Source organism: Hyla sarda, chromosome 3 (assembly GCF_029499605.1).
Source record: "Hyla sarda isolate aHylSar1 chromosome 3, aHylSar1.hap1, whole genome shotgun sequence".
NCBI classification, from domain to species: Eukaryota; Metazoa; Chordata; class Amphibia; order Anura; family Hylidae; genus Hyla; species Hyla sarda.
This window is the reverse complement of record NC_079191.1, coordinates 283,637,261-283,664,356: the sequence shown is the minus strand read 5'-3', so window position 1 is coordinate 283,664,356 and position 27,096 is coordinate 283,637,261. Positions and strand designations below refer to the sequence as shown.

At 42.7% G+C, this 27,096-nt stretch overlaps 1 protein-coding gene across 7 annotated transcripts in view; it reads right to left on the bottom strand.

Moving 5' to 3' along the window:
• Window positions 1-27,096, bottom strand: part of SLC22A3 (solute carrier family 22 member 3) — a 291,993-nt gene that overhangs the window by 102,830 nt on the left and 162,067 nt on the right. For all 7 annotated transcript variants that reach the window (XR_008891398.1, XR_008891399.1, XR_008891400.1 and 4 more), the window contains 2 exons: window positions 21,787-21,895; window positions 5,152-5,264 (listed from right to left, as the gene is read on the bottom strand). Coding sequence is in view for 3 of the 7 variants with exons in the window: in XM_056566777.1 (XP_056422752.1) it covers window positions 5,152-5,264; window positions 21,787-21,895 (222 nt within the window). In the remaining 4 variants the exon portion in view is untranslated. The remainder of the gene's footprint in view (window positions 1-5,151; window positions 5,265-21,786; window positions 21,896-27,096) is intronic.

The following is a 27,096-nucleotide window of genomic DNA, read 5'->3' as shown; positions in this document are numbered from 1 at the left end:
TCTCTGACTGAACTTATCCACCTGGCCACACGCATTGATGTGCGCTTTGCTGAGAGGCAGGAAGAACTGCGCTTAGAGAGGGAATCTGCTCGAACACGGAGATATCCTCGCCTGGCACCCGTGTTTCAACGTCCACCTCTGCAGTTTCCTGCGCCTCTTGCAGAAGAGGCTATGCAAGTGGATTGTTTCCGTCTTACGAAACAAGAGAGATCACGACGACGCAGTGAGAATTTGCTTGTATTGTGCTAGCCCGGAGCACTTCCTCAAAAACTGTTCTGTTCGTCCACAGTATCCGAGAAATGCTTGCACCTAGGGCACGTAGGAGAGGCATCCCTAGGTGTGAATATCACCTCTGCTCACTTGACCATTTCTGTACAAGTCTTCGCTTCTGCCAAGTCTTCCTTTAGTGCTTCAGCATTTTTGGATTTGGATCTGCAGGTGACTTTAGTGATGCTTCCTTCGTCCTGTTACTCGGCTTGCCAAGCCTTTGTTCATCTCCTCTGTTAATGGACAAAATTTGGACTGTAAGGTGCTATTCCATACTGAGCTTCTTGTCATGCAAGTGGGTGTCTTGCATAAAGAAAAGATAAAATTCTATGTACTGCCTCACTGTACTTCTGAGCTTCTTCTTGGCCTTCCTTGGCTCTGTCATCACTTCTACGCAACCAGATTGGAAAACTGGAGAAATGATTCGCTGGGGACAGTTATGTCAAAATCTTTGTCTCAGTCCAGTCCAGCCTAAAATTGTTTCTCATCCTCCTCCTTTGCCTGGTCTGCCTCCACCAAGATTAGTCTGACGTATTCTGCACGAAACAGGCTGAGTCTCTGCCTCCACTTCACCTTACCTCTGTTCCCTGTTGTCCCGTGGCTCTGTCATTGATAGAGCCTGGCTGGACTAGGCTCTAGCAATGGATCACAGAGCATACAGATCAATAGAGTTCAATAGAACTCTATTGATCTGTATGAGGAATCTAATGATTCCTCCAAAATGTCTAATACAGTGTAAAAAAAAAAAAGTTTTAATAAAAGTTTAAACATTAACCCCTTTCATGTTAAACGTTCAGATCACCCCCTTTTCCTATATAAAAACTGGTAAACATAATAATAATACACATATTTAGTATTGCTGTGTGCATAATTGTAGGAACTATTAAAATATAACATTATGTATCCCATACGGTAAATGAGGTAAATGTAAAAAAAAAAAAAAAAAAAAAAACACAGAATTGCAATTTCAGAAAAAAAAGTAAAAAAGCAGGGGGAGAGAGGCCGTCGCTGCCCGCTTCTCTCCCACTGCCTTTCCTGGGGTCTAGAGCCCTGCTGCCGCCGCTTCTCTCCCGCTGGCTATCTGCGCTGCTGCCGTGCAGCGCATAGCAACGACGCAGGGGACGCACACCGGAGGCCGCTTCTCTCCCCCTGTCTGTCGGCGCCGCTGCCCCATTGCCGGCGCCGCTTCTCTCCCCCTGGCTATCGGCGCCGGCAATGGGGCGCCGGCACCGATAGTCAGGGGGAGAGAACGGGCAGCGGCGCCGATAGCCAGGGGGAGAGAAGGGCCTGCAGCAGGGCTCTAGACCCCAGGGCAGGCAGGGGCAGAGAAGCCGGCAGCGCTGGCTGCAAATACGGAATATATATATATATTTTTCCCTCCTTCCCTTCCCCCTTCCCATCCCCCCCCCCTTTTTTTCTTCTTTTTCTTTCTCTTTTTCCTTTTTTATTCTCTTCCCCCTTTTCTTTTACACTTTATCCTGTTCTGGATTTATTTGCACGATTCGTTAATATCTCATGTTTTTAAATAATATGATGTGTACCTAACACTCATTTTATTATTCTTTATATTTTAGATATATTGGGATCACATCACTTGTTTTTGTAAAAGGACCTTCACCGCAGCCACGATCGTAGAATGCTATCCCCGCAACCATCCTGCATTACAGTATCATTATTACAGTTTAATATTTGTTTTGATATCTGGTATACAAGAATAAAGTAATTTCTGCAAACTTTTTTTGATTATAATACTTTTTGCCCATAGATATACTATTGATAAGCCAAGGGTATGGACCCGATACCCACTGCGCATGCGCGGACCGACAGGTTTGACCGCAATACGTCATACATGATGACGCGGTCGCCGGGCCCACTGGCGCAGCCGCAGTGGGTAGACAGTGACGTGCACGGGTTAGGCCAGCCCCGCACCTGATTGGCTCGCAATGTGTTCAGCGATCGGAGGCGGACATGACGTGGTCATGGGCGTGATAATCCTCTGACGCATGCGCAGATGCTTTGTTTACAAACTGAATGTGGCAGCGATGGTTGCGATCGTCTGGCAGACGAAGCGACCACGATGGTTAAATGGCTGAAAGTGAAGGTACCTTCCTAATCTTATGTATTTACACAGGTTTTTATGACACAGATCAGTATCTATGCACATTGATTTTTTTAGTATATGTAATGTTGCTATGACAACTGAGTTCTTACTATGATTGACATGATGGATTCCCAATGGGATTTGAAAGGAGGTGTGGTGTTGGATAACTACACATTCACAACACATGAGTTGTATCCAATGAAATGCACTTGCTGTATATATATATGTGCACTTTTAATAATGATGTTATGCTTGATAAAGGCTATTGTTGCCGAAACGTTGTAACTTTTGGGGTGAATAAAGAAACCAGCTTATGAAGATCCTTGACCTATTGGTGCTGTGATTCCTGGACTTTGCATACATTAACATCAGGCTGGCTGCCTGGGTGTTTCACATGCACGGAGGTTGGTCCCCGGTGCTGTCTCACGCCAATTCTTGTATATATATATATATATATATATATATATATATATATATATATGTATTTAATTTTTTGTTTTTGTTTCGGAGAATGTTATTGAAAAATTTAAAGGTGTCATTATAGTAGGTAGTTATGGCTATTATAGGGTGAGGAGGAAAAAACGAAAGTGTAAATGCGAACATTGGCCAGGACAAGTGGATCGTCATGAGGGACAAGTAGATTTTGCTCCATCTTAGTCCCGTGGACAAGTAGTTTTTTTAATTAGATTTCCCCACCCCTGTAATACAGCAGAGGGTGCAGGGGGGTAAGCTACACTCTGCCTGTGCAAAACTACAAGATATCAGGGGAGTAGGACCTGGATGAGGAGGAGGATGGGAATAAGTGTCACAAACTGAATCGGATCGCACACCATTGGAGGTGTCCCTACTATTTCCTGGCCTCCTTGCAGTGGAACCTCATTCTGCAAGATGTTGGCCCAGTAGGCTATACTACTACTAATACTTAAATAATCTACAGCTACATTCACTGTGCTGCACACCGACAACTGACCATCTTCTCCACTACATGACTGTGCAAAGCGAGGTCAGTTTACTTTTTTTTTAGCAAAATAATGGTTAATAGGTATGCTCCAATTGGGCTGGGCCCGCCCCATAAGTTGCCTAAAGGCCGTGGCATTAACAAGATGGTATGGTAGTGTCTGCACCAACAACAACTTGGCCAGGTGTGAATCAAGCCGAACTACAATAGGGTGACTGGGCAAACAGTGTTGCCTGTATGACACAGATTCTCAAATAATAAATGACGGGTTACTGGAGGAGGACATGACAATAACGAGGACAAGACAGAGGCCACTGCCTGTGGATGAAGGCAAGGTTTTCTTCACATTGTGGGGAATCTCGGCTGTCCCACATGGCATTGTAAGGTTACTCAATGTGCTTGTAACATATGTAGTTCCTACACTAAGTTCCTGGCCTTGGTTTACTTTCCGTTTGCGTTATGTCACATTTTCTGCATCTTGTAAGGTATTGAAGAATTTCTAGTCACACTGCTAGGATTTGTAGTGAAGCAACTGGACACAGTAATGCAAGTCACTGAGGTCACCCCACAGCACAATGCTTTGATCAAATTGCTTTGTATTGTAGTTGGTACCTGAAGAAGGAACCAATCCGGTTCTGAAACACGTTGCAGGGTGTATCCGACCATTTGAGTTATTAGCCCTGATTGGCAGTGCCCATTTCTGATCCCTTTTGTTGTAGAGGAAGTCGTTTTTGGAGTACTATATGCACCTGGAGCGCTATTCTGAGTTGCAGCAGCCATTGGTTTTCCTTATGCTTTGTATTTTGCCCAACATGCACAACCCAAATCGGTAAGTGATTTATCACTTTCCCTACATATCCTGTTTAGGAGGTATTCACACAGGGGTGCGCTTGTGTGTGTGATTTTTGCATTGTAGTGGGAAAGCCTTCTGGGATTAGTAGTTGAGTTGTTTTGTGCACTGCTCAACTTTCTCGCAAAGATGGCAGCCGCAACGCAGTGCATACGTTTTTATCAGTCTCTTAGATCCACCACTATGATGTCTCCTGGTTGGTCTGTACCACACAAAATGGACCTATGGATGGAGGGTAAATATTCCAATCCCTATTTACAATTGGTCACTGAAGTGATCATTAATACCCTAGATTTACCATCCAATGAATGATGTATACACTATAAAGCGTAACTTTTAATTCATTGTGCCTAATATTAAAATCTGCCAACAGTAGGTCTCTTTGTATAATATCAGACTAACAGTGCATCACCGTCTACTATTGTTGTGGCTGCAGTCCATAACTAATAGATTTAGATATTGCAGGGACCTAACTGTTGTTTTTAAAACAATATACACATCCCCCCCCCCAACGTTTCACCACCAATAAGTGGCTTTAACAAGGGCTATAGGGCAAATGGCCAATTTGGTTTGCATGGAACTGTATGCCAACAATGATTGGCTAACCTGTGGTCATGCGATCCTGCTGCTAGCTGCAAGGTATTTTGGGCAACCTTGATGTCAACCAATAGTTCATACTTTATCCCTTTTCTGAAATGGTGCCAAAACAACATCTGTTCCTCTTTCCTTCTCCTACAACAGCAAAATTTTCAGGCTCTCAAAGTTCTAATGTTCGCTGAATGTCATTTTACCAAACTTATGAACGAGATGGGGTTGTACGGGTTCAGTTTGCTCATTTCTATTAATCTGTTTCTTTATATAACCTCCCACTTTTTCTTGATCATCTTAATACAGGGAATAAACAATGGAAATAGTGATGTAATATTGTAATGATATAACTATAGTTCCAGAATTGGTACCTTATTGAGATCTTACCAAATATGATGAGAGGAAGTTCCACCCATATTTCTGCTAATCGAAAAAGTAAAAATGGAGCAATAATGCCTCCTAGGTCACACATGCCTGAACACAAGGATACACCAAAGTTTCTGCAATGTTAAAAGGAAAAAAATCAGTAAATTTAAAACACTGGCCAAAAGAACACATAGGCCCACATTTATCATTGTCTTTAGTAGGGATCGACCGATATCGTTTTTTTAGGGCCGATACCGATAATCGGTGGAGGTTAGGGCCGATAGCCAATAACTTATACCGATATTCCGGTATAAGTTATTGGCTATTTATCCCCCCCGTGACACCGCTGCAGATCATTGATTTAAAGCGGGCGCTTTAAATCAATGCACTGCAGTGGCTTTTGCGGTGCCATAGACCACCGCCCCCACCCGCTACTCTCCCCCTGCCTGTCCGGGGGTCCTATCACCGCCACCCCCGCACCATTCCCCCCACCGCCGCACCACTCCGTGTCGCACCCCCGACCCTCCACACCGCATCACACCCCCCACCGCACCGCCCCAGCCCCATTGCCTCCCCCATCCCCGGTTTTATAATTACCTATGCCTGGGGTCCACTCTACATCTGGCTCCGGTGGCGTCCTCCTGAGCTGTCACTGTGCGCACTGACGGTGACGTCACGTTGCGCACGTCACGTCACTCGTCATTGCAGCGTAACGCAGGACGCAGCAGGAGCCAGAAGTAGCATGGGCCCCAGGAACAGGTAATAATAAAAACGGGGATCGGGGAGGCAATGGAGCCGGGGCGGTGCGGTGGGGGGTGCAATGCAGTGCAGCGGGTCGGGGGGGGGGATTTGCGGTCGCGATGCGGCGGGTCGGGCGGTCGCGGTGCGGTGTGAGGGGCATTATCGGCTTATCGGCAAGGTAACTGCCGATACCGATAATGCCCAAAAATCGTGATTATCGGCCAAACTGATAATTGGTCAGTCCCTATTCTTTAGACAGTTTTTTGTGTCTAAAAAAGGGGCAAAAAAAGGAGCAAGAAGGGTTTTTTGCACCTTTTTTATTTACACATTTCTGCTGATTTTGAGTTGCAATCCACTGATTTTGGCAATAGACATGATATGGAAGGGTTTTATCAACTGCACCTTTTTGTGAAAAGGCGGAAAAAGGCGCAAAGCCACTGAAAAGTCTCTAAAACTACACCAGCCAAGACATGGTGTAGCTTTTTGGTGTATGTGAAGAGTGAAATTTCAGAAAATGTAACCTGCACAAAATTTATCAAATGCTCTTAGACCATTTAATAAATTTGGTGCTCCTACATATTACACAAAAAAAAGGTATAAAAAAATGCTTCACTTACACTACAATGATAAATGTGGGCCATAATGTTCACTCTATGATGATAAAAGTGTGGTTAAATAACAAACATATTATACAGCTGCTGTAAATTGTGTACAAAATGTATGTCTGGTGTCATGAGATTAGTGTTTTTTATTTTTTATTCTTTCTTTCTTGTAATAAGTAATAAAACAAGATACACACAAAAGAATGGAGATGGCACTCACCACAATAGAAGTAACGGCTGTGCTTTATTCGGTGACGGCAGACTTACAGCATGGGGAAGAGGAACGCCAGGAGCGTGATAGTTATTTTGTGCACCAGATGCACTTCTTCAGACCACTCCCCCACCGTCGTCAGTGCCGGTGTGAAATACCTGGCAGTGCCGTCAGTGGGCATATGCCTTCAAAAATACACCAGTAAGTGAAAACAGAGTAAAAAAGGTGCAAAAAAGGTAAAAAACATACATACAGACCAACACAATGCGAAACATAGTGTAACTTCATAAAAATATACTTAGATCCACTTTATCATTCAGGCCAGCTGAACCCTGTGCACGCCTGCGCAGAATCCACCTTGCTTTCTTCTGAAGTAACAACCTCCTTCTGTCACCCCCAGCAATGGGGAGGACTCTTTCAATTCCAAAGAACTGCAGCACGGAGGTATCACCTTTATGTTCATTATTGATATGCTCAATCATTCTGGGACAGCCCTTTAAAGTTTTTACTGACCGCAAGTGTTCATGGAAGCGAGTGTGCATGGGGCCTATAGTGATCCCTATATAGAAGCGGCCGCATGCACACTCAATTCCATAAACTACGTGATCGGTCTGACATGTGATAAGGTCTTTCACAAATACCTCACATCCACCTAGTATGAAGTTGTTTTTTTTTGTACTCTGGCTAATCTGTTTGTTGTGGTTTTTGAGAAAGACGTTTTTTTCTGCAAATAACCCATACCGTAAGTGGATTGATAGTTAAAACAGATTCGTGGACGACATTTTTTCCGTCTGGCAGGGTACGAGCGAGGACTGCACAGATTTTGTCAACCACATCAATAGTAACAACACAAATTTAAAATTCACACATAAAACCAGCACAGTGGAACAGGAATTCCCTGATGTGGTAGTTAAACCAGCTAATGGTGTACTCCACACAAGGGGTTACAGGAAGCCCACTGCTGGGAATGCTCTTCTCCATTTTCAGAGCTATCATCCGAGCCACGTTAAAACCGCTTTACCGTATGGCCAATTCCTGCGCCTACGGCAGATCAACAGCTCAGATGATGACTTCTTAATAAAGGCTAAAGATCTTGCACAAAGATTAATCCTTAGAGGTTATGCCCAGAATATTATAGATGCCGCCTTTATCCTCACAGGATCGTAACGCTTTATTGAGAAGAAGGAGAAAACATGAAAAACATGAAAACCATAATTTTACAAGTGATTATTCAGAGCTGGAGTCCCAGACAGCAGATGTGGCCCCTGATAGATTCTCTTTGTGTTCGACTTCAGACCCCTTTCCAACACCATTAAAAAAGCAATAAATGACAACTGGTCACTTCTTCAAAAACTCATGCATATCATCGTGCTAAAAATAAAAAACTAATGAATTCGGTTACTGAAGATAAAAACAAAAATAAAAAAGTAAATAATGAATTTAAATATAATTTTATAACTAATTACAATCGAGCGGCTTCACAAATACATAACATTTTCAAACGTAATTGGCATATTATTTTGAATGACCCTGTACTCAAGGATGTGGTCCCCACTAAACCGGGCATCACCTATAGAAGATCTAAAAATCTTCAAAACATGATAGCTCCAAATAGGTTAAAAATTGATTGTAATGACAACTCCCCCCTCAGCAGCCCCCCCCCCCCCCCGATAATTTCGAATCCCGGTTGTTCACCATGTGGGAAAAATAGATGTTTGTGCTGCGATATGACGGACCCCTTTACGAATAGTTTTTTCTCTACATACACTAAAAAATCGTTTATTATTAACCAAGTTCTAAATTGCAGTATCTTCTTTCTTGCAGTTGTAAGCTCCAATATGTTGGACGCACCATTCAGACCATGCGGTGCCGCATGTCAAAACACCGGTCTAATATTAACCTGTTAAGGACCCAGGGCGTACCTGTATGTCCTGAGTCCGCTCCCGATCTATAACGCGGGGCCATGGTGTTGAAGTTGAACGCCGCGTCTAAAATGAAAGTGAAACCATGCCGGTTAGCTCAGGGAGCAGTTCGGGATAGCCGCGGCGAATTTGCGGCATCCCAAACAGCTTACATGACAGCTGGAGGATCCCTACCTGCCTCCTCGCTGTCCGATCACCGAATGACTGCTCAGTGCCTGAGATCCAGGCATGAGCATACAAGCGGCAGAATCATCGATCACTGGTTTCTTATGAGAAACCACTGATCAATGTAAAAGATCAGTGTGTGCAGTGTTATAGGTCCCTATGGGAGCTATAACACTGCAAAAAAAAAGTGAAAAAAAAGGAATAAAGATCATTTAACACCTCCCCTAATAAAAGTTTTAATCACCCCCCTTTTCCCATAAAAAAAAACAGTGTAAATAAAAATATATGTGGTATCACCGCGTGCGGAAATGTCAGAATTATAAAAATATATCGTTAATTAAACCGCACGGTCAATGGCGTACGCGCAAAAAAATTCCAAAGTCCAAAATAGTGCATTTTTGGTCACTTTTTATATCATGAAAAAATGAATAAAAATCAATAAGTCCTATCAATGAAAAAATGGTACCGCTAAAAACTTCAGATCACGGCGCAAAAAATTAGCCCTCATACCGCCCCATATGCGGAAAGATAAAAAAGTTATAGGGGTCAGAATATGACAATTTTAAACGTATACATTTTCCTGCATGTAGTTTTGATTTTTTCCAGAAGTATGACAAAATCAAACCTATATAAGTAGGGTATGATTTTAACCCTATGGACCTACAGAAAAAAGAAAAGATGTAATTTTTACCGAAAAATTTACTGTGTAGAAACGGAAGCCCCCAAAAGTTACAAAATGGCGTTTTTTTTTTCCGTTTCACTGTAGATCTTTGGGCACAATGACTGACGTCATTACAAAGTAGAATTGGTGGCACAAAAAATAAGCCATCATATGGATTTTTAGGTGCAAAATTGAAAGAGTTATGATTTTTTAAAGGTAAGAAGGAAAAAGCAAAAATGCAAAAACGGAAAAATCCCGGGTCCTTAAGGGGTTAAGAATCAATTCACATTGCATAGTTTATCACGACATTTCCCTATGGTCCACAAGAATGATATTTCATCTTTACATTTAGTGAATCTTGAATCGATTCCAGTCGATAAATCCAATCGCTTTCAACATTTAATAAATAGAGAATCCTATTGGATATTCACACTTTCAACTTTAACACCGCATGGTCTGAATGAGACCATACAGAATGCTCGTAAAAATACTGACCATTCTCTCTGGTCCCATCATTTAGTCTTTTACTTTTAATTTCAATTCCTTATATTATTTTCTTTTATGTACCGTATTTATCGGGGTATACCACGCACCGGCCTATAATACGCACCCTCATTTTACCAAGGATATTTGGGTAAAAAAAGTTTTTTACCCAAATATCCATGAAAAAATGAGGGTGCATGTGTGCGCGTGTATACCCCGATATACCCCCAGGAAAGGCAGGGGGAGAGAGGCCGTCGCTGCCCGCTTCTCTCCCCCTGCCTTTCCTGGGGTCTAGAGCGCTGCTGTCGGCCCTTCTCACCCCCTGGTTATCGGCGCCGCTGCCCGTTCTGTCCCCCTGACTATCGGTGCCGGCGCCGATAGCCAGGGGGAGAGAAGCGGCGCCAACAGCCAGGGGGAGAGAAGGGGCAGCGGCACCCATTGCCGGCGCCGCTGCCCCGTTGCCTCCCCCCATCCCCGGTGGCATAATTACCTGAGTCCGGTCCGCGCTGCTCCAGGCCTCCGTCGTGCGTCCCCAGCGTCGTTGCTATGCACGGCGCGGCGCTCTGACGTCATGCGCCACGCCGTTCAGCGCATAGCAATGACGCCGGGGACGCACGACGGAGGCCTGGAGCAGCGCGGACCGGACTGAGGTAATTATGCCACCGGGGATGGGGGGAGGCAACGGGGCAGCGGCACCGGCAATGGGTGCCGCTGCCCCTTCTCTCCCCCTGGCTGTCGGCGCCGCTTCTCTCTCCCTGGCAATCGGCGCCGGCACCGATAGTCAGGGGGACAGAAAGGGCAGCGGCGCCGATAACCAGGGGGTGAAAAGGGCCGACAGCAGCGCTCTAGACCCCAGGAAAGGCAGGGGGAGAGAAGCGGGCAGCGACGGCCTCTCTCCCCCTGCCTTTCCTGGGGGTGTATCGGCGTATAACACGCACACAGACTTTAGGCTAAAAATTTTAGCCTAAAAAGTGCGTGTTATACGCTGATAAATACAGTATTTTGTTGATTGAGTTTTATGTAAATATTATTTACTATGTGTACTATGTGTATGTGTATGATGTGTGCAAACATTTTTGTACATGTATACATATATACATTTATGACTATTACATTTTTCATTCTTGTGCACATTTGTTTAATAAAATATTATATTTTTACTTTATTATTATGTTTTATCGTTTTATTATTTTATTTGCTGTTTGTATATATGTTTGCATGTTGTATATATGCACTTTTAGGATATAATATCAATGCAAACTTTCTAGTCCATTTGTAAATGTATTTTTCCAGCATTTATTGGTCCGCAGAGATTTTTCCTCCTGCTGTGACTAATTAGTGCTAGGATAAAAGGCATCACCTTGCTGTTCTCTCCTATGCCTGATGAAGCTGCTTATGCAGTGAAACGCGTTGCATTCTGGGAAAAATAAACACCTTTGCTTTTACTTACCTGCTGCCGTTTGTGTCCAGCGCCACGTTGAGCCAGAGTCTCTTCTGAAGCTATCTCCTCTTTGCCATTGTTTTAGCCGGAGGGCAGCGGACACATCTACATCATACGCTCACCATTGTTGTGTATGTGGTTACACAACTACACCAGGGGAGCAGCTTACACAGCTTTTATACATTCAAATTGTCCTCTTTTATCACACCACAGAGCGTTGTTACTTCCTTCTTTCAGATACTTCTTCAAAAAGACCCCCTGTTAAGTAAGGTTAGGCTGCATTCACACCACGTTTTGTACATATGGGTGCCGGATCCGGCGGGGAGAGGGGTATACCACGGTTTTAGGTCTGGTCCAAAACCGCATACGGGTCAAAACTGAGCAGACCGGAGTCACCATTTGACTACGGTCGGCTCATTAAAGTAAATGGAGTCACGGGCTGATCCGGCTGGGGAACGGGAGCGCCCGGTTTGCCCCTCCCCCCGCTGGATCCGGCACCCGTATGTACAAAACGTGGTTGAATGCAGCCTTACTCAAAATAGATCCGTAATAGCCTTTCGGAAAGTGAAGAACATCGGTAATCTCCTTACAAGAAGCCGTTATGTGTCAGAAAAGAAAAGAGATCTAGATTGGCTGAGTGGTACAGCACCCACTGGGAATCATTGCTGTTGGAGCTGTAAATGGTGACCAAGCTTGAAAAAAGGAAAAAACTTCATACCAGGTGGATCTGAGGTATTTGTGAAAGACCTTATCACATGTCGGACCGATCACGTAGTTTATGGAATCGAATGTGCATGCGGCCACTTCTATATAGGGAGAACTGTACGCCCCATGCACAATCGCCTCCGTAAACACGTGCGGTCAGTAAAAACTTTAAAGGGCTGTCCCAGAATGATTGAGCATATCAATAATGAACATAAAAGGTGATACCTCCATGCTGTAGTTCTTTGGAATCGAAAGAGTTCCCCGTTGCGGGGGGTGACAAAAGGAGGTTGTTACTGCAGAAGGAGGCAAGGTGGATTCTGCGCAGGCGTGCACAGGGTCCAGCTGGCCTGAATGATAAAGTGGATCTAAGTATATTTTTATGAAGTTACACTATGTTTCGCATTCTGTTGGTCTGTACATATGTTTTTATCCTTTTTTTACACCTTTTTTACACTGTTTTCATTTATTGGTGTATTTTTTAAGGCATATGCCCACTGACGTCACTGCCAGGTATTTTACATCGGCACTGACGACAGTGGGGAGTGGTCTGAAGAAGTGCGCCTGGTGCACGAAATAGCTATCACGCTCCTGGCGTTCCTCCTCCCCATGCTGTAAGTCTGCCGGTCACCAAATAAAGCACAGCTGTTACTTCTATTGTGGTGAGTGCCATCTCCATTCTTTTGTGTGTATCTTGCTCTGAATTTCGGATTGAGCCCCCCGCTGAAGTGTATACGGACCGGGTGTCCTTGGGCATCATATCAGTCATTTGCGGGTCTACGGGAGCTGTGCCGAGTGCTCCGTCTTTTACATTTGTTGCATCAAATAATAAAACAAGTTTGTCATCACATGGTGTGACATCTACTCGGTGCAGCGATAGACTTGCCCTCACGATGTCTTATATGCCACTCACCTTCTCATCAGGTAATCTCTGAAGAGACATATTCAGGAAGATTTATTGAGCTTTACAGAAACAGATGTTCAGTACAATCTAAAGTCTTTTATCTGATTGGCAAATTTATTGTTGCATTTCCAGGAGAGATAATCTTCCTGAAAGACTAAGGTTTGACTATTTTAATAGTTCAAAATTACGACTTGTCTGCTAAGAGCAGTAACTTAGTATTTATAGTCCCTGCATGCTTAGCAGCCTATATAAAAGAGCTTGTAGATGGAATGGGTTAGTGACATCGCTGCCTAGCTCCTAGTACCCCAGTAAGATCTTGTTGAGTGATATACACCTTTTACCTTGCATACCTCAAATACTTAACATCTTGTGATATTTCTCAAAAACTGTAGACTGTAAGCACATATATCTCTTAAAGAAAAATTCCACAAGAAATAGTGTGTAAAAATATGAGGCATACAATGTGATGTCATTCTATGTAAAATTAAATATCAGCAGTATAACGTGTGCATGTTTACAAGGGGTACAGGGGCTTAACAAAAAAACTGCAGATTTTTTGTTGTCGAGCAAGAAAGAAGGTATTGTAATTTTCCAAATCTACCATGATGAAACATGATAAAAGTGTTCCACATGACCTACTGCCAAAATGTGGACTTTGCTCAGGATTTTACAGAAAGTTTCTGCAGTAATTCTGACCTGTGTGAAACACAGGACCAGTTGCTTTCTAAAATGAGAAGTTGGAGGTATGGCTGTCACACAAAGCTGATTTTTTTGCTGTCTCCAGTAGAATGTTTGCAGCATGTTTGATGCAACGGTGGTGTTGAAGACTGGCATAAAAGTTGTTTGAGTGAGATGCAGTCTCTTATATTTTCACATATTAAATTTTGTATGTTAAAGGTGCAGTAATAGGATTTATTTATCTTATAGCATGCAGAGTAGCTTTTTTTCCCTAAGAAAAGGAGCTTGCTCTCTAGTGCCACCTACTGGAGGTAGAGCCTTAACCTTTTCCCACCCTAGGATGTATATATATGTTATGGGCATGAATATGTTAATGTGACAGGAAATATATTTATGTCCTGCATTTTTAATGCTCTATAAAATGGTAATCACTTTATAGACAGAGAGAAATGGCTGCGATTAGAAGCCAAAATGCACCACTAATGCTGAAGCATGGCATTAAAGGGGATAGGGATAAGATGTCTGATCGTGGGGGTCCCGCTGCTGGGACAACCTGCAATCTCTGCTGCGACACCCCAGTCAAACTCCGCTCCGTGCCGGATGACTAGTGATGCGGCGCCGGAGGCTCGCGACGTCACGCCCTCCCTCTCAATGCAAGTCTATGGTAGGGGCTGCCACACCACCTCCCATAGACTTGCATTGATTGGGAGTGGCGTGACGTCACGAGGGGGCGTGGCGTCACAAGCCTAAGGCACCGCAGCAGGCATTCGTTTAGAGGGAGGGGGGAGGGGCAGGACCCAAGCAGCAGGACCCCAGCGATCAGACATCTGTACAACCCCTTGATTTTTGCAATTACATTTTTCCTCCTCGCCCTCTAATAGCCATATTGCTTTCAATTTTACACCTACAGACCCATATGAGAGCTTGTTTTTTGTGCTACCAATTGAAGTTTGTAATGAAATCAATAATTTCACTACAAAATCTATTAAATTAAAATTGTCCTCTATTGATTCCTATAACAGTTTTATTTTCCCATATACCGGGATGTATGAGGGCTCATTTTTAATGCTATGATCTGTATTTTTTTTTTGGTACCATTTTTGTTTTGAACTGAATTTTTGATCACTTTTTATTATTATTTTTTCTGCTATATGAAGTGACAAAAATCAGCAATTCTGGAATTTTTATTTATTTTTTTTTTTTTATTTTTTTAACCCCTTAAGGACTCAGCCCATTTTGGCCTTAAGGACTCAGACAATTTAATTTTTACGTTTTCATTTTTTCCTCCTCGCCTTCTAAAAATCATAACTCTTTTATATTTTCATCCACAGACTAGTATGAGGGCTTGTTTTTTGCGCGACCAGTTGTCCTTTGTAATGACATCACTCATTATATCATAAAATGTATGGCGCAACCAAAAAACACTATTTTTGTGGGGAAATTAAAACGAAAAACGCAATTTTGCTAATTTTGGAAGGTTTTGTTTTCACGCCGTACAATTTATGGTAAAAATGACGTGTGTTCTTTATTCTTAGGGTCAATACGATTAAAATGATACCCATTATTATATACTTTTATATTATTGTTGCGCTTAAAAAAAATCACAAACTTTTTAACCAAATTAGTACGTTTATAATCCCTTTATTTTGATGACCTATAACTTTTTTATTTTTCCGTATAAGCGGCGGTATGGGGGCTCATTTTTTGCGCCATGATCTGTACTTTTTTTTGATACCACATTTGTATATAAAAAACTTTTAATACATTTTTTATAATTTTTTTTTTAATAAAATGTATTAAAAAAGTAGGAATTTTGGACATTTTAAATTTTTTTTCGTTCACGCCGTTCACCGTACGGGATCATTAACATTTTATTTTAATAGTTCGGACATTTACGCACGCGGAGATACCAAATATGTCTATAAAAAATGTTTTTTACGCTTTTTGGGGGTAAAATAGGAAAAAACGGACGTTTTACTTTTTTATTGGGGGAGGGGATTTTTCACTTTTTTTTTACTTTTACTTTTACATTTTTTTACATTTTTTTTTACACTTGAATAGTCCCCATAGGGGACTATTCATAGCAATACCATGATTGCTAATACTGATCTGTTCTATGTATAGGACATAGAACAGATCAGTATTATCGGTCATCTCCTGCTCTGGTCTGCTCGATCACAGACCAGAGCAGGAGACGCCGGGAGCCGCACGGAGGAAGGAGAGGGGACCTCCGTGCAGCGTTATGAATGATCGGATCCCCGCAGCAGCGCTGCGGGCGATCCGATCGTTCATTTTAATCGCGAACTGCCGCAGATGCCGGGATCTGTATTGATCCCGGCACCTGAGGGGTTAATGGCGCCCGCCCGCTCCGATGCCCGCGGTTATGCTCAGGACGTAAATGTACGTCCTGGTGCGTTAAGTACCACCTCACCAGGACGTACATTTACGTCCTGCGTCCTTAAGGGGTTAAAGGGGTACTCCAGTGGAAAAACTTTTTTTTTTTAATGAACTGGTGCCAGAAAGTTAAACAGATTTGTAAATTACTTCTATTAAAAAATCTTAATCCTTTCAGTACTTATTGGCAGCTGTATGCTACAGAGGAAATTCTAATCTTTCTGAATTTCTTTTTTGTCTTGTCCACAGTGCTTTCTGCTGACACCTCTGTCCGTGTCAGGAACTGTCCAGAGCAGCATAGTTTTGCTATGGGGATTTTCTCTTGCTCTGGACAGTTCCTGATATGGGCATCAGGTGTCAGCAGAGAGCACTGTGGACAAGACAAAAAGGAAATTCAAAAATACAAATACAGCTGCTAATAAGTACTGGAAGGGTAATTTTTTTTTTTAAAGGGTACCTCTCATCAAAAAAACTTTTGATATATTATAGATTAATGTATGCAGAATAACTTTACAATTGCATGTTATTAAAAAATATGCTTCTTTCTATTTAACTTTCCACTTTGAAGAAATGACCACTAGGGGTCTCCCTACCAGTCCTGGCAGCAAGCATTTCCAACTCATGCTGGAGTCCTAAACACTACGAGCTGCCAGTCTGCTTTGTTCAGAAAGGAGAACACTCAGAGCTGCCGGCCTGCTTTGTTCACAGCCTGTTTGGCTGTGAACAAAGCAGGCTGGCAGTTCTGAGTGTTTAGGACTCCAGCATGAGTCAGAAATGCTTGCTGCCAGGACTGATCGGGAAAAATACAATAGAAAGAAGCATATTTTTCATTAACATGCTATTGGAAAGTTATTCAACATTCATTAATCTAAAATATATCAAAAGTTTATTTGATGAGAGGTACCCTTTAATAGAAGTAATTTACAAATCTGTTTAACTTTCTGGCATCAGTTGATTTAAAAAAAAATGTTTTCCACCGGAGTACCCCTTTAACATTATATATTAATAGATACAACATTTCGGCACACGGTGAAACCAAATATGTTTATTTATGTATACACTATTTTATTGGAAATGGGGGTGATTCAAACTCTCATTATGGAAGGGGCTTATTTACAGTTATTAACACTTTTTTTTTTTTTTAGACATTTTCATTACTAGAGGCTGCTCAGGCTGCCAGTTGTAAAGTGCTGATTGGAGGGGAAATTTAAGAGACCTCCAACCTGTCCTTTTGGCTGATTAACTCTCTGAGTTCTTGACCACACTTTCTACACCGGGAGCGGGTGCAAGGGTTAAAGGAAACCTGTCATCACTTTCAAGATGCTTGAACAATGGAGTAGTTTGAGTGGTCCCCTGCAGTATCTCACTGCCCCATAAGCACTGATTGAAAATTAGATCTGTTTAGGTATAGGCAGAAATCAATCACAGTCAATGGGGCAGGCCAATAGGGAACTCCCAGGTACTCATTGTTCAAGCAGTATGCAAATGAAAACAGGTTCCCTTTAAGGGGTTAAATGAAAACTGTCAGCCTGTTCACCCACACTAAACATACTGGGCTATAGTGTGGGTGAACAGGAGTCCAACCAGGGGTCACTTACTTAAATATGTCCAGTAGGTCCTGAAATATGTCCCACTTTACTAGGATGTGGAGTCACAAATAATAGATATATATAAAAATAAAGCCGTCGAAACCCCGCCCCATGATTCCCTGAATTCAGAAAAGGATCTTCTAGGGGACATATCTCAGGATCTACTTGACATATTTAAATGGAAGAGTACTATTAGTGTAAAAAGGGGAGGCAGTCCTGCTAGGCTAGGTCAGAGTAAAGGTATAAGGTCAAAAATTTGAAGAAAGAGAGAGAGAAAAAAGAAAACGTGTCTAAAATAGCATATAATGATAACATTTATTTGGAAAAATGATGTGAGGTCTGCGGCAGGGCCCTTGTCGCAGACTGGTCACTAGATAAAATGGTTACAATGGTATAAAATGCTAAAAATATAAAATATACACAGTGGTATTGCACTTCACTAATTGGACAATGAGACAATGAAAGTGGGGCAATGGGACAGTGCAAACAGTATCTGTTTAGTTATACTGTAAAGTCATATTATAGGAGCCAGGATTAATCCAGATGAAAGTACATAGCAAAAAAGTTGATAATCCAATAAGGCAAATTTTCCGTAGCTCTGGAGCCTCCCAGATTGGGGCCCACTATAAACGTTTTTAGGTGCAGAGATACAGGCGATGCCCCCTCTACCCCGACAGCACGGGGACTGAATGCAAGAGGGCAATAGCTATACAGTTCAGGCACTTAGTGCCTCTTACCGGCTACAGTGTGCACAGTCAGGTGAGTGCAGCTGTGCTTGCGATCCGGATACACGTCCCTCTGTCCCGGCGGCACGGGAGAAATGAAGAAGGGGTGATATGATCCGGTGCTGATGGTCGGAGATGATGGCTGGGAAGCAGCGTGTGGCAGCGTTGTGAAGCCTAGCGGTCATAGCAGCGTATGGCAACGCTGGAGGTATCCTCTCTACCTCGACGGCACGGGGAGCAGGTGAGAGAGTAGGTGAGGACCGGCAATGCGGTAACGATTGTCTCAGATGATGTGCAGGGTTGTCTTAACACCAGACGCGTTTCGGGGAACTGCGTCCCCTTTTTCAATGGTGGAGATTCAGGAAGACTGTCACCTACTCTCTCACCTGCTCCCCGTGCCGTTGGGGTAGAGAGGATACCTCCAGCGTTGCCATACGCTGCTACAACCGCTAGGCTTCACAGCGCTGCCACATGCTGCTTCCCAGCCATCATCTCCGACCCCCAGCACCGGATCATATCACCCCTTCTACATTTCTCCCGTGCCGCCGGGACAGAGGGACGTGCATCCGGATCGCAAGCACAGCTGCACTCACCTGACTGTGCACACTGTAGCTGGTAAGAGGCACTAAGTGCCTGAACTATATAGCGATTGCCCTCTTGCATTCAGTCCCCGTGCCGTCGGGGTAGAGGGGGCATCGCCTGTATCTCTGCACCTAAAAACGTTTATAGTGGGCCCCAATCTGGGAGGCTCCAGAGCTATGGAAAATTTGCCTTATTGGATTATCAACTTTTTTGCTATGTACTTTCATCTGGATTAATCCTGGCTCCTATAATATGACTTTACAGTATAACTAAACAGATACTGTTTGCACTGTCCCATTGCCCCACTTTCATTGTCTCATTGTCCAATTGGTGAATTGCAATACCACTGTGTATATTTTATATTTTTAGCATTTTATACCATTGTAACCATTTTATCTAGTGACCAGTCTGCGACAAGGGCCCTGCCGCAGACCTCACATCATTTTTCCAAATAAATGTTATCATTTTATGCTATTTTAGACACGTTTTCTTTTTTCTCTCTCTCTTTCTTCAAATTTTTGACCTTATACCTTTACTCTGACCTAGCCTAGCAGGACTGCCTCCCCTTTTTACACTAATTACACTAAGTACTCTTTCTTGGCACATGGGTATGTGCAACGCAGTATCCTCGGTATAGGTTTTCTCTTTTTACGTTGAGCTCCCACATTTTTTTTTTTTTTTATATATTTAAATGGAAACTGTCAGATACAACAATTTTTGATATGTTGTAAAGCATGCAAAACCAATAGGTTTTGCAATTACTTTCATTAGAAAATTTTCAGTATTTCATCATTCAGAAGTCAAACAACTGACCCCCCCCCCCCCCCCCCGCCTGCTTGGACACATACTAGTCCTAGTCCTGCTGTGTCCATGCATCATCACCTATGTCATGGACACACTTCCTTGATTGACAGCTGTGAGTGCAGGGCTCACAGCTGGAGGAAAAATCCTCCCAGTGTCAGCTTGTGTCCCGCTACTGTCAGTGAGGACAAGCTGGGAGTTGTAGTTTACCTAATGCTAGGGGAGATGTGAGCAGACAGCATACTGAGCGAGGGGCGGAGACCTGTACAGTGAGACCACGCCCCCTCCATTTGAGAGGAATTCAGACTACTGAGCTAAATTAAAAGTGTAATAAAAAAATAAATAAAGGTGCTAGACACATAAAAATTAGATGTACATGGTCAGGATTAGGTACTGAGTGATATATTAAAAAAAAAAAAAAAAAACTTTGTTGGATCTGACAGGTACGCTTTAAGTAAGTGGCCCATCATAGGACTCCTGTTCACTCACAATATAACCCACTGTATTGGGTTTAGTGTGGGTATACAGGCTGACAATTTTCCTTTAACCTCTTAAGGACCCAGGATGTATGGGTACGTCCTGGATCTCGATCATGCGATATAACGCGGGGTCACACGGTGACCCCGCATCATATCGCGGCGGGCCTGGCGTCATAGCGAAGCCGGGACCCGCCTCTAATAGCGCGCGGCACTGATCGCGGTACCGCGCGCTATTAAGCCTTTAGCCGCTCAAAGCTGAGCCGCGCGGCTAAAAACGAAAGTAAAAGTACACGGCTAGCTCAGGGAGCTGTTCGGGATCGCCGCGGTATAATTGCAGCATCCCGAACAGCTGTAGCACAGGAGGAGGTCTTCTTACCTTCTCCTGCGCTGTCCGATCACCGAATGAATGCTTCAAGCCTGAGATCCAGGCTTGAACATTCAATCGCCGAAAACACTGATTGATCCATTCCTATGGAGATGCATCAATCAGTGTAAAAGATTAGTTAATACAATGTTATAGCCCCCTATAGGAGCTATAATATTGCATAAGAAGTGTGAAATAATCATTAACCCTTTCAATTATCCCTTCCCCTAATAAAAGTTTGAATCACCCGGCATTTCCAAGAATAAAAAAAACACTGTGTAATTAAAAATAAACATATGTGGTATCGCGGTGTGCAGAAATGTCCGAGCCCTCATAGCACCCTGAACACAGAAAAATAAAAAAGTTATAGGTGTCAGAAGATGACAATTTTAAACGTATACATTTTCCTGCATGTATTCATGATTTTTTTCTGAAGTGATACAAAATGAAACCTACACAAGTAGGGTATCATTTTAACCGTATGGACCTACAGAATAAAGATAAGGTGTCATTTTTGCTGAAAAATGTACTGCGTAAAAACGGAAGCCCCCAAAACTTACAAAATAGTGTTTTTTTCATCAATTTTGTCGCACATTTATTTTTTTCCCTGTTTCACCGTAGATTTTTGGGTAAAATTACTAATGTTACTACAAAGTAGAATTAGTGACGGAAAAAATAAGCCAAGATTTTAAACAGTTATGATTTTTTAAAGTTAAGGAGGAAAAATTGAAAATGAAAAAACGGAAAAAGCCCCGGTCCTTAAGGGGTTAAGCACCGATTTACATTAAAGCTACCCATAATTATTGGTGAATTAGATATTAAGCTCTTTTCCTTCTGGAGTAGAGGTACTTTGCATAATTTTTCTCAGGGAGAAATGCATGGCCTACAAAACTCCCTAAGCCAATTAGGCAGTGTCAACAAGAAGACACATTACATTACTCATAACTTTACCTGCTATAATATACATATACTGGAGAAAACCCTCAATGTTCTACTGTGGATTCTATTACTCGTAGCCTCCAGTGAGCAGGATGGGCAGATGTAGATGGTTGAACAGCTGTAATTTGCTCTATAAATTTCTGCTGTATATTTTACTGTGGCTACATTTTGTGCTGCCTAGTAAGGCTTCCTATATCCAGTGCAACAATTTCTATGGTATTAACAGTATGAATATAAAAATCTTAAAACAGGAATATCTTTGGTATATATTACCTCAGCGGTGTTGGATATATTTCTGTATTTACAAAATATACAATTTCAAATGCCATGGTGATTCCGAGACGTCCTAAAGTTGCTAGGGTAATTTTTAGCCACAAGAGATCTGCAAATAATAAAATGGGTATTATTGTGCTATTATTTTTTTTTAGAAAGGTTTTTAATATTTTTTTTTCTTCAAAGCCCATAGCATATTTCACGCTGCACAAAATGTGCTGCGCAGCGGGAAATACGTTGCGTATTCTGCACTGAGCATATGCACAAGGCCAGCTGACTGCAGCCTTGTGTGTTCAGTAAGGTTTGGGGACGGGCCGTGCATCACAGACTTGCTTGTGCGCAGCCCCATCCCCAAACCTCACTGAACACACAAGGCTGCCGCCGGCTAGCCCTGTGTATATTCTCAGTGCAGAACACGTAGCGTATTTCCCGCTGCACAGCTCAATTTGCGCTGCATTAAATATGAAGCGCTAGCGCATATGATGCATTAGCGTAGCCAAAAAGTACAAATTACCGTCCATGTTTTCATCACGTTTTTGCATCCTGTTGAAATGTTTCGTTATTTTCTTTAAATGCTTAAAAAAAAAAAGTGGGGGAGATTTATCAAATCTGTGGAGAGGAAAAGTTGCTGAGTTGCCCATAGCAACCAATCAGATTGCTTCTTTCATTTTCCAGATGCCCTTTCAAAAAGGAAAGAAGCGATCTGATTGGTTGCTATGGGCAACTCAGCAACTTTTCCTCTTGACAGGTTTTGATAAATCTCCCCAGGTATCTTTAAAACAGGATATCTGTTATATTGCTCCTATTGCCATTGATTTCTGTTCTTAACAGGACTGAAAAAAGAGATCTGCATCAATTTTGTGTTCTGTTGCAACCTGTTTAACCCTTTATGGAACAGCCCATTTTGGCTTTCAAGGGGTATTCTGGCCACAGACATCTTATCCCCTATCTAAAGGATGTCTAAATGTCTGATCGCAAGGGACCCCCCCCCTTGTCACGCCATGCCCCCTCCATTCATGTCTATGGGAAGGGGCATTTGCCCGTATACTGGGCTGTAGTTTTCATTCCAAACGTCACAGCCATTAATAAAAAGCATCACAAAGTATGTCCTTAAATATGTTTTTTAACCCAAAAGTAAAACTTTACCTGATCATTGCTTTTACAAACTAAACCATATGATATGACCACAAAATTAGTGTGGTACTTAAAATGGATGGGGATCCGATCATCCAGCATGGCGGCCGGAGGTTCCCTCACCTCCCTCCAGCCGTCTCCTGGGGTCTTCTGCTCTGGTCTGAGACCCAAAAAAGCGTAAAAAAATAATTATTAAACATATCTGGTATTGCCGCATGCGTAAAAGTCCAAAATATCACAATATATTGTTAATTATCCCGTACGGTGAACGGCGTAAACGTAAAAAATAAATGTCCCAAATTGCTGCCTTTTATGTCACATTTTATTCCAAATTTTTTTTTATTAAAAAATTTATAAAAATTTTAATATAAGCAAAAGTGGTACCGATAAAAACTACAGATACCGCCCCGTATACATAAAAATTAAAAATGTTATAGGTGGTCAAAATAAGGCAATTTTAAAAATACTAATTTTGTTAAAATAGTTTGAGATTTTTTTTTAAATCGGTACAATTATAAAAAAGCATTTAAAATGGGTATCATTTTAATTATATTGACCCACAGAATAAAGAAAACATGTCATTTTTACCGTAAAGTGTACAGCGTGAAAATAAAACCTTCCAAAATTTAGTAAATTGCTGTTTTCTTTCCAATTTCCCCACATAAATATTTTTTGGGATGTGCTGTACATTTTATGGTAAAATGAGTAATGTCATTACAAAGTAAAATTGGTGACACAAAAAACAAGCCCTCATATGGGTCTGTAGATAAAAATATAAAAGAGTTACGATTTCTAGAAGGTAAGGAGGAAAAAACAAAATGCAAAAATAAAATTGGCTTAAATGGGCACTGTCAGATACAAAAACTTTTGATATGTTGTAAAACATGCAAAACCAATAGGTTTTGCAATTGCTTTCATTAGAAAATTTTCAGTATTTCATGCTGAAAAAGCCAGTCAAACAACTGCCCCCCTGCCTGCTTGGACACATACTAGTCCTGCTGTGTCCATGCATCATCACCTATGTGGTGGACCCACTTCCTTGATTGACAGCTGTGAGTGCAGGGCTTACAGCTAGAGGAAAAATCCTCCACCTGTCAGCTTGTGTCCCGCTACTGTCAGTGAGGACAAGCTGGGAGTTGTAGTTTTGCTAATGCTAGGGAAGATGTGAGCAGACTGCATACTGAGGGAGGGGGCGGAGACCTGCACAGTGAGGCCACGCCCCCTCCCTTTGAGAGGAATTCAGACTAGTGAGCTAAATTAAAAGTGTAATAAAAAATAAAAATAAAGGTGCTAGACACATGCAAATTAGATGTACATGGTCAGGATTAAGTACTGAGTGATATATTTAAAATAAATGTTTTGTTGGATCTGATGGGTACGCTTTAACCACTTAGGGACCAAGGGTTTCCAGGTACTTAAAGACCAAAGGCATACCTGTATGCATACCTGTATGCACTATTTCTTCCGTTACGATCTTCCGTCACAAAATTATGGCTGTTATCAATAAAGGGCTATAACGGGTGAAAACGGCTATTAGAAAAATCCCATAGACTATAATGGGATTTTCTAACGGCCGTATAGGATTTTGTAACTGCCGTTTTACAGCAGATTTTCAGACTTCGTACTGATCTTTTTGTAGTGTGAAAGGGGCCTTACAAGCAAGGAATTCTGTAACAGTAGTTGGAGGGAGGGAACTTCACCATGAAATAACAATTACACAAAAAACAAACAACAACATTATAGTGAAATCAAAATAATGGAAGCCATTTAGCCACAATAGACTTTTCTGAGAAAAAAACAAAAGCCAGTGGCAGATTGACAAAAAAAAAATAAAAATTGAGGACACGAGTAAATACATGAAACAAAGGGATGATCTACGAGCTTCCAATCGACTTAAAAAAAATATTTTTTTCTTGCCCTGACAAGTCCGTCGCTCAGTAACTACTCCTTCAAGTTGCGACAATGAAGGGTCATTTTGTGGATAAGGCACCTTGGGAGGATGGATTTTGTACTACACCTGGAGAGGCATCAGAAACTGTAGCCTTGCTATGGGGGAGGGCGCACCGGGTGACACCCCCTGGAGGGGTGACACCCTGAATGACCCAGTGCTATCCCCCTCAGCACACCCATCCATACTGAAGTATGATCACACTTCCATTCATCAGCTCTCCTACCTCACAACCCTGTATCAGGGACACACGGAGCAGCAGGAGAACAGCTCCGCAGAGGCTGCAGGGTTAAAGGACCTTCCATGACCATGTGATCAGTCACATGTGGGGGAGGAGTCAGGCTGAGCATTCATGGTACTGTACTCCTAGGAAGGCGCAGGTATTGAATCCTGTGGCTATAGAGTGTATGTAGAGTAGTGTCTGTGTGTTGTATTTTGCAAAGCTGTGTGTGTGGTGCATGAAGCAAAGCTGTGTGTGTGTGCAGTGCATGTAGAGAGCTGTGTACAGTGCATGTAGTAGAGTGTGTGTGTGTGTGTGTGTGTGTGTGCAGTGCATGTAGAGAGCTGTGTACAGTGCATGTAGTAGAGTGTGTGTGTGTGTGTGTGTGTGTGTGTGTGTGCAGTGCATGTAGAGAGCTGTGTACAGTGCATGTAGTAGAGTGTGTGTGTGTGTGTGTGTGTGTGCAGTGCATGTAGAGAGCTGTGTACAGTGCATGTAGTAGAGATGTGTGTGCAGTGCATGTAGTAGAGATCTGTGTACAGTGCATGTAGAGAGCTGTGTACAGTGCATGTAGTAGAGATGTGTGTGCAGTGCATGTAGAGAGCTGTGTACAGTGCATGTAGAGATGTGTGTGTGCAGTGCATGTAGAGATGTGTGTGTGCAGTGCATGTAGAGAGCTGTGTACAGTGCATGTAGAGATGTGTGTGTGCAGTGCATGTAGAGAGCTGTGTACAGTGCATGTAGAGATGTGTGTGTGCAGTGCATGTAGAGAGCTGTGTACAGTGCATGTAGAGATGTGTGTGTGCAGTGCATGTAGAGAGCTGTGTACAGTGCATGTAGTAGAGAGTGCGTGTGTGCAGTGCATGTACAGAGCTGTGTGTGTGTGCAGTGCATATAGAGAGCTGTGTTCAGTGCATGTAGTAGAGAGTGTGTGTGTGCAGTGCATGTAGAGAGCTGTGTGTGTGCAGTGCATATAGAGAGCTGTGTACAGTGCATGTAGTAGAGAGTGTGTGTGTGTGTGTGTGTGTGTGTGCAGTGCATGTAGAGAGCTGTGTGTGTGTGTGCAGTGCATGTAGAGAGCTGTGTGTGTGCAGTGCATGTAGAGAGCTGTGTACAGTGCATGTAGTAGTGTGTGTGTGCAGTGCATGTAGAGAGCTGTGTGTGTGCAGTGCATGTAGAGAGCTGTGTGTGTGTGTGCAGTGCATGTAGAGAGCTGTGTACGGTGCATGTAGAGATGTGTGTGTACAGTGCATGTAGAGAGCTGTGTGTGCAGTGCATGTAGAGAGCTGTGTGTACAGTGCATGTAGTAGTGTGTGTGTGTGTGTGTGTGTGCAGTGCATGTAGAGAGCTGTGTACAGTGCATGTAGAGATGTGTGTGTACAGTGCATGTAGAGAGCTGTGTGTGCAGTGTATGTAGAGAGCTGTGTGTACAGTGCATGTAGTATAGTGTGTGTGCAGTGCATGTAGAGAGTTGTGTGTACAGTGCATGTAGTAGAGTGTGTGTGCAGTGCATGTATAGAGCCGTGTGTGTACAGTGCATGTAGTAGAGTGTGTGTGCAGTGCATGTAGAGAGCTGTGTGTGCAGTGCATGTAGAGAGCTGTGTGTACAGTGCATGTAGAGAGCTGTGTGTACAGTGCATGTAGTAGAGTGTGTGTGTGCAGTGCATGTAGTAGAGATGTGTGTGCAGTGCATGTAGAGAGGTGTGTGTGCAGTGCACGTAGTAGAGTGTGTGTGCAGTGCATGTAGAGATCTGTGTGTACAGTGCATGTAGTAGAGATGTGTGTGTGCAGTGCATGTAGAGAGCTGTGTGTGTGTGTGTGTGCAGTGCATGTAGAGAGCTGTGTGTGTGTGCAGTGCATGTAGAGAGCTGTGTACGGTGCATGTAGAGATGTGTGTGTACAGTGCATGTAGAGAGCTGTGTGTGCAGTGCATGTAGACAGCTGTGTGTACAGTGCATGTAGTAGTGTGTGTGTGTGCAGTGCATGTAGAGAGCTGTGTACAGTGCAT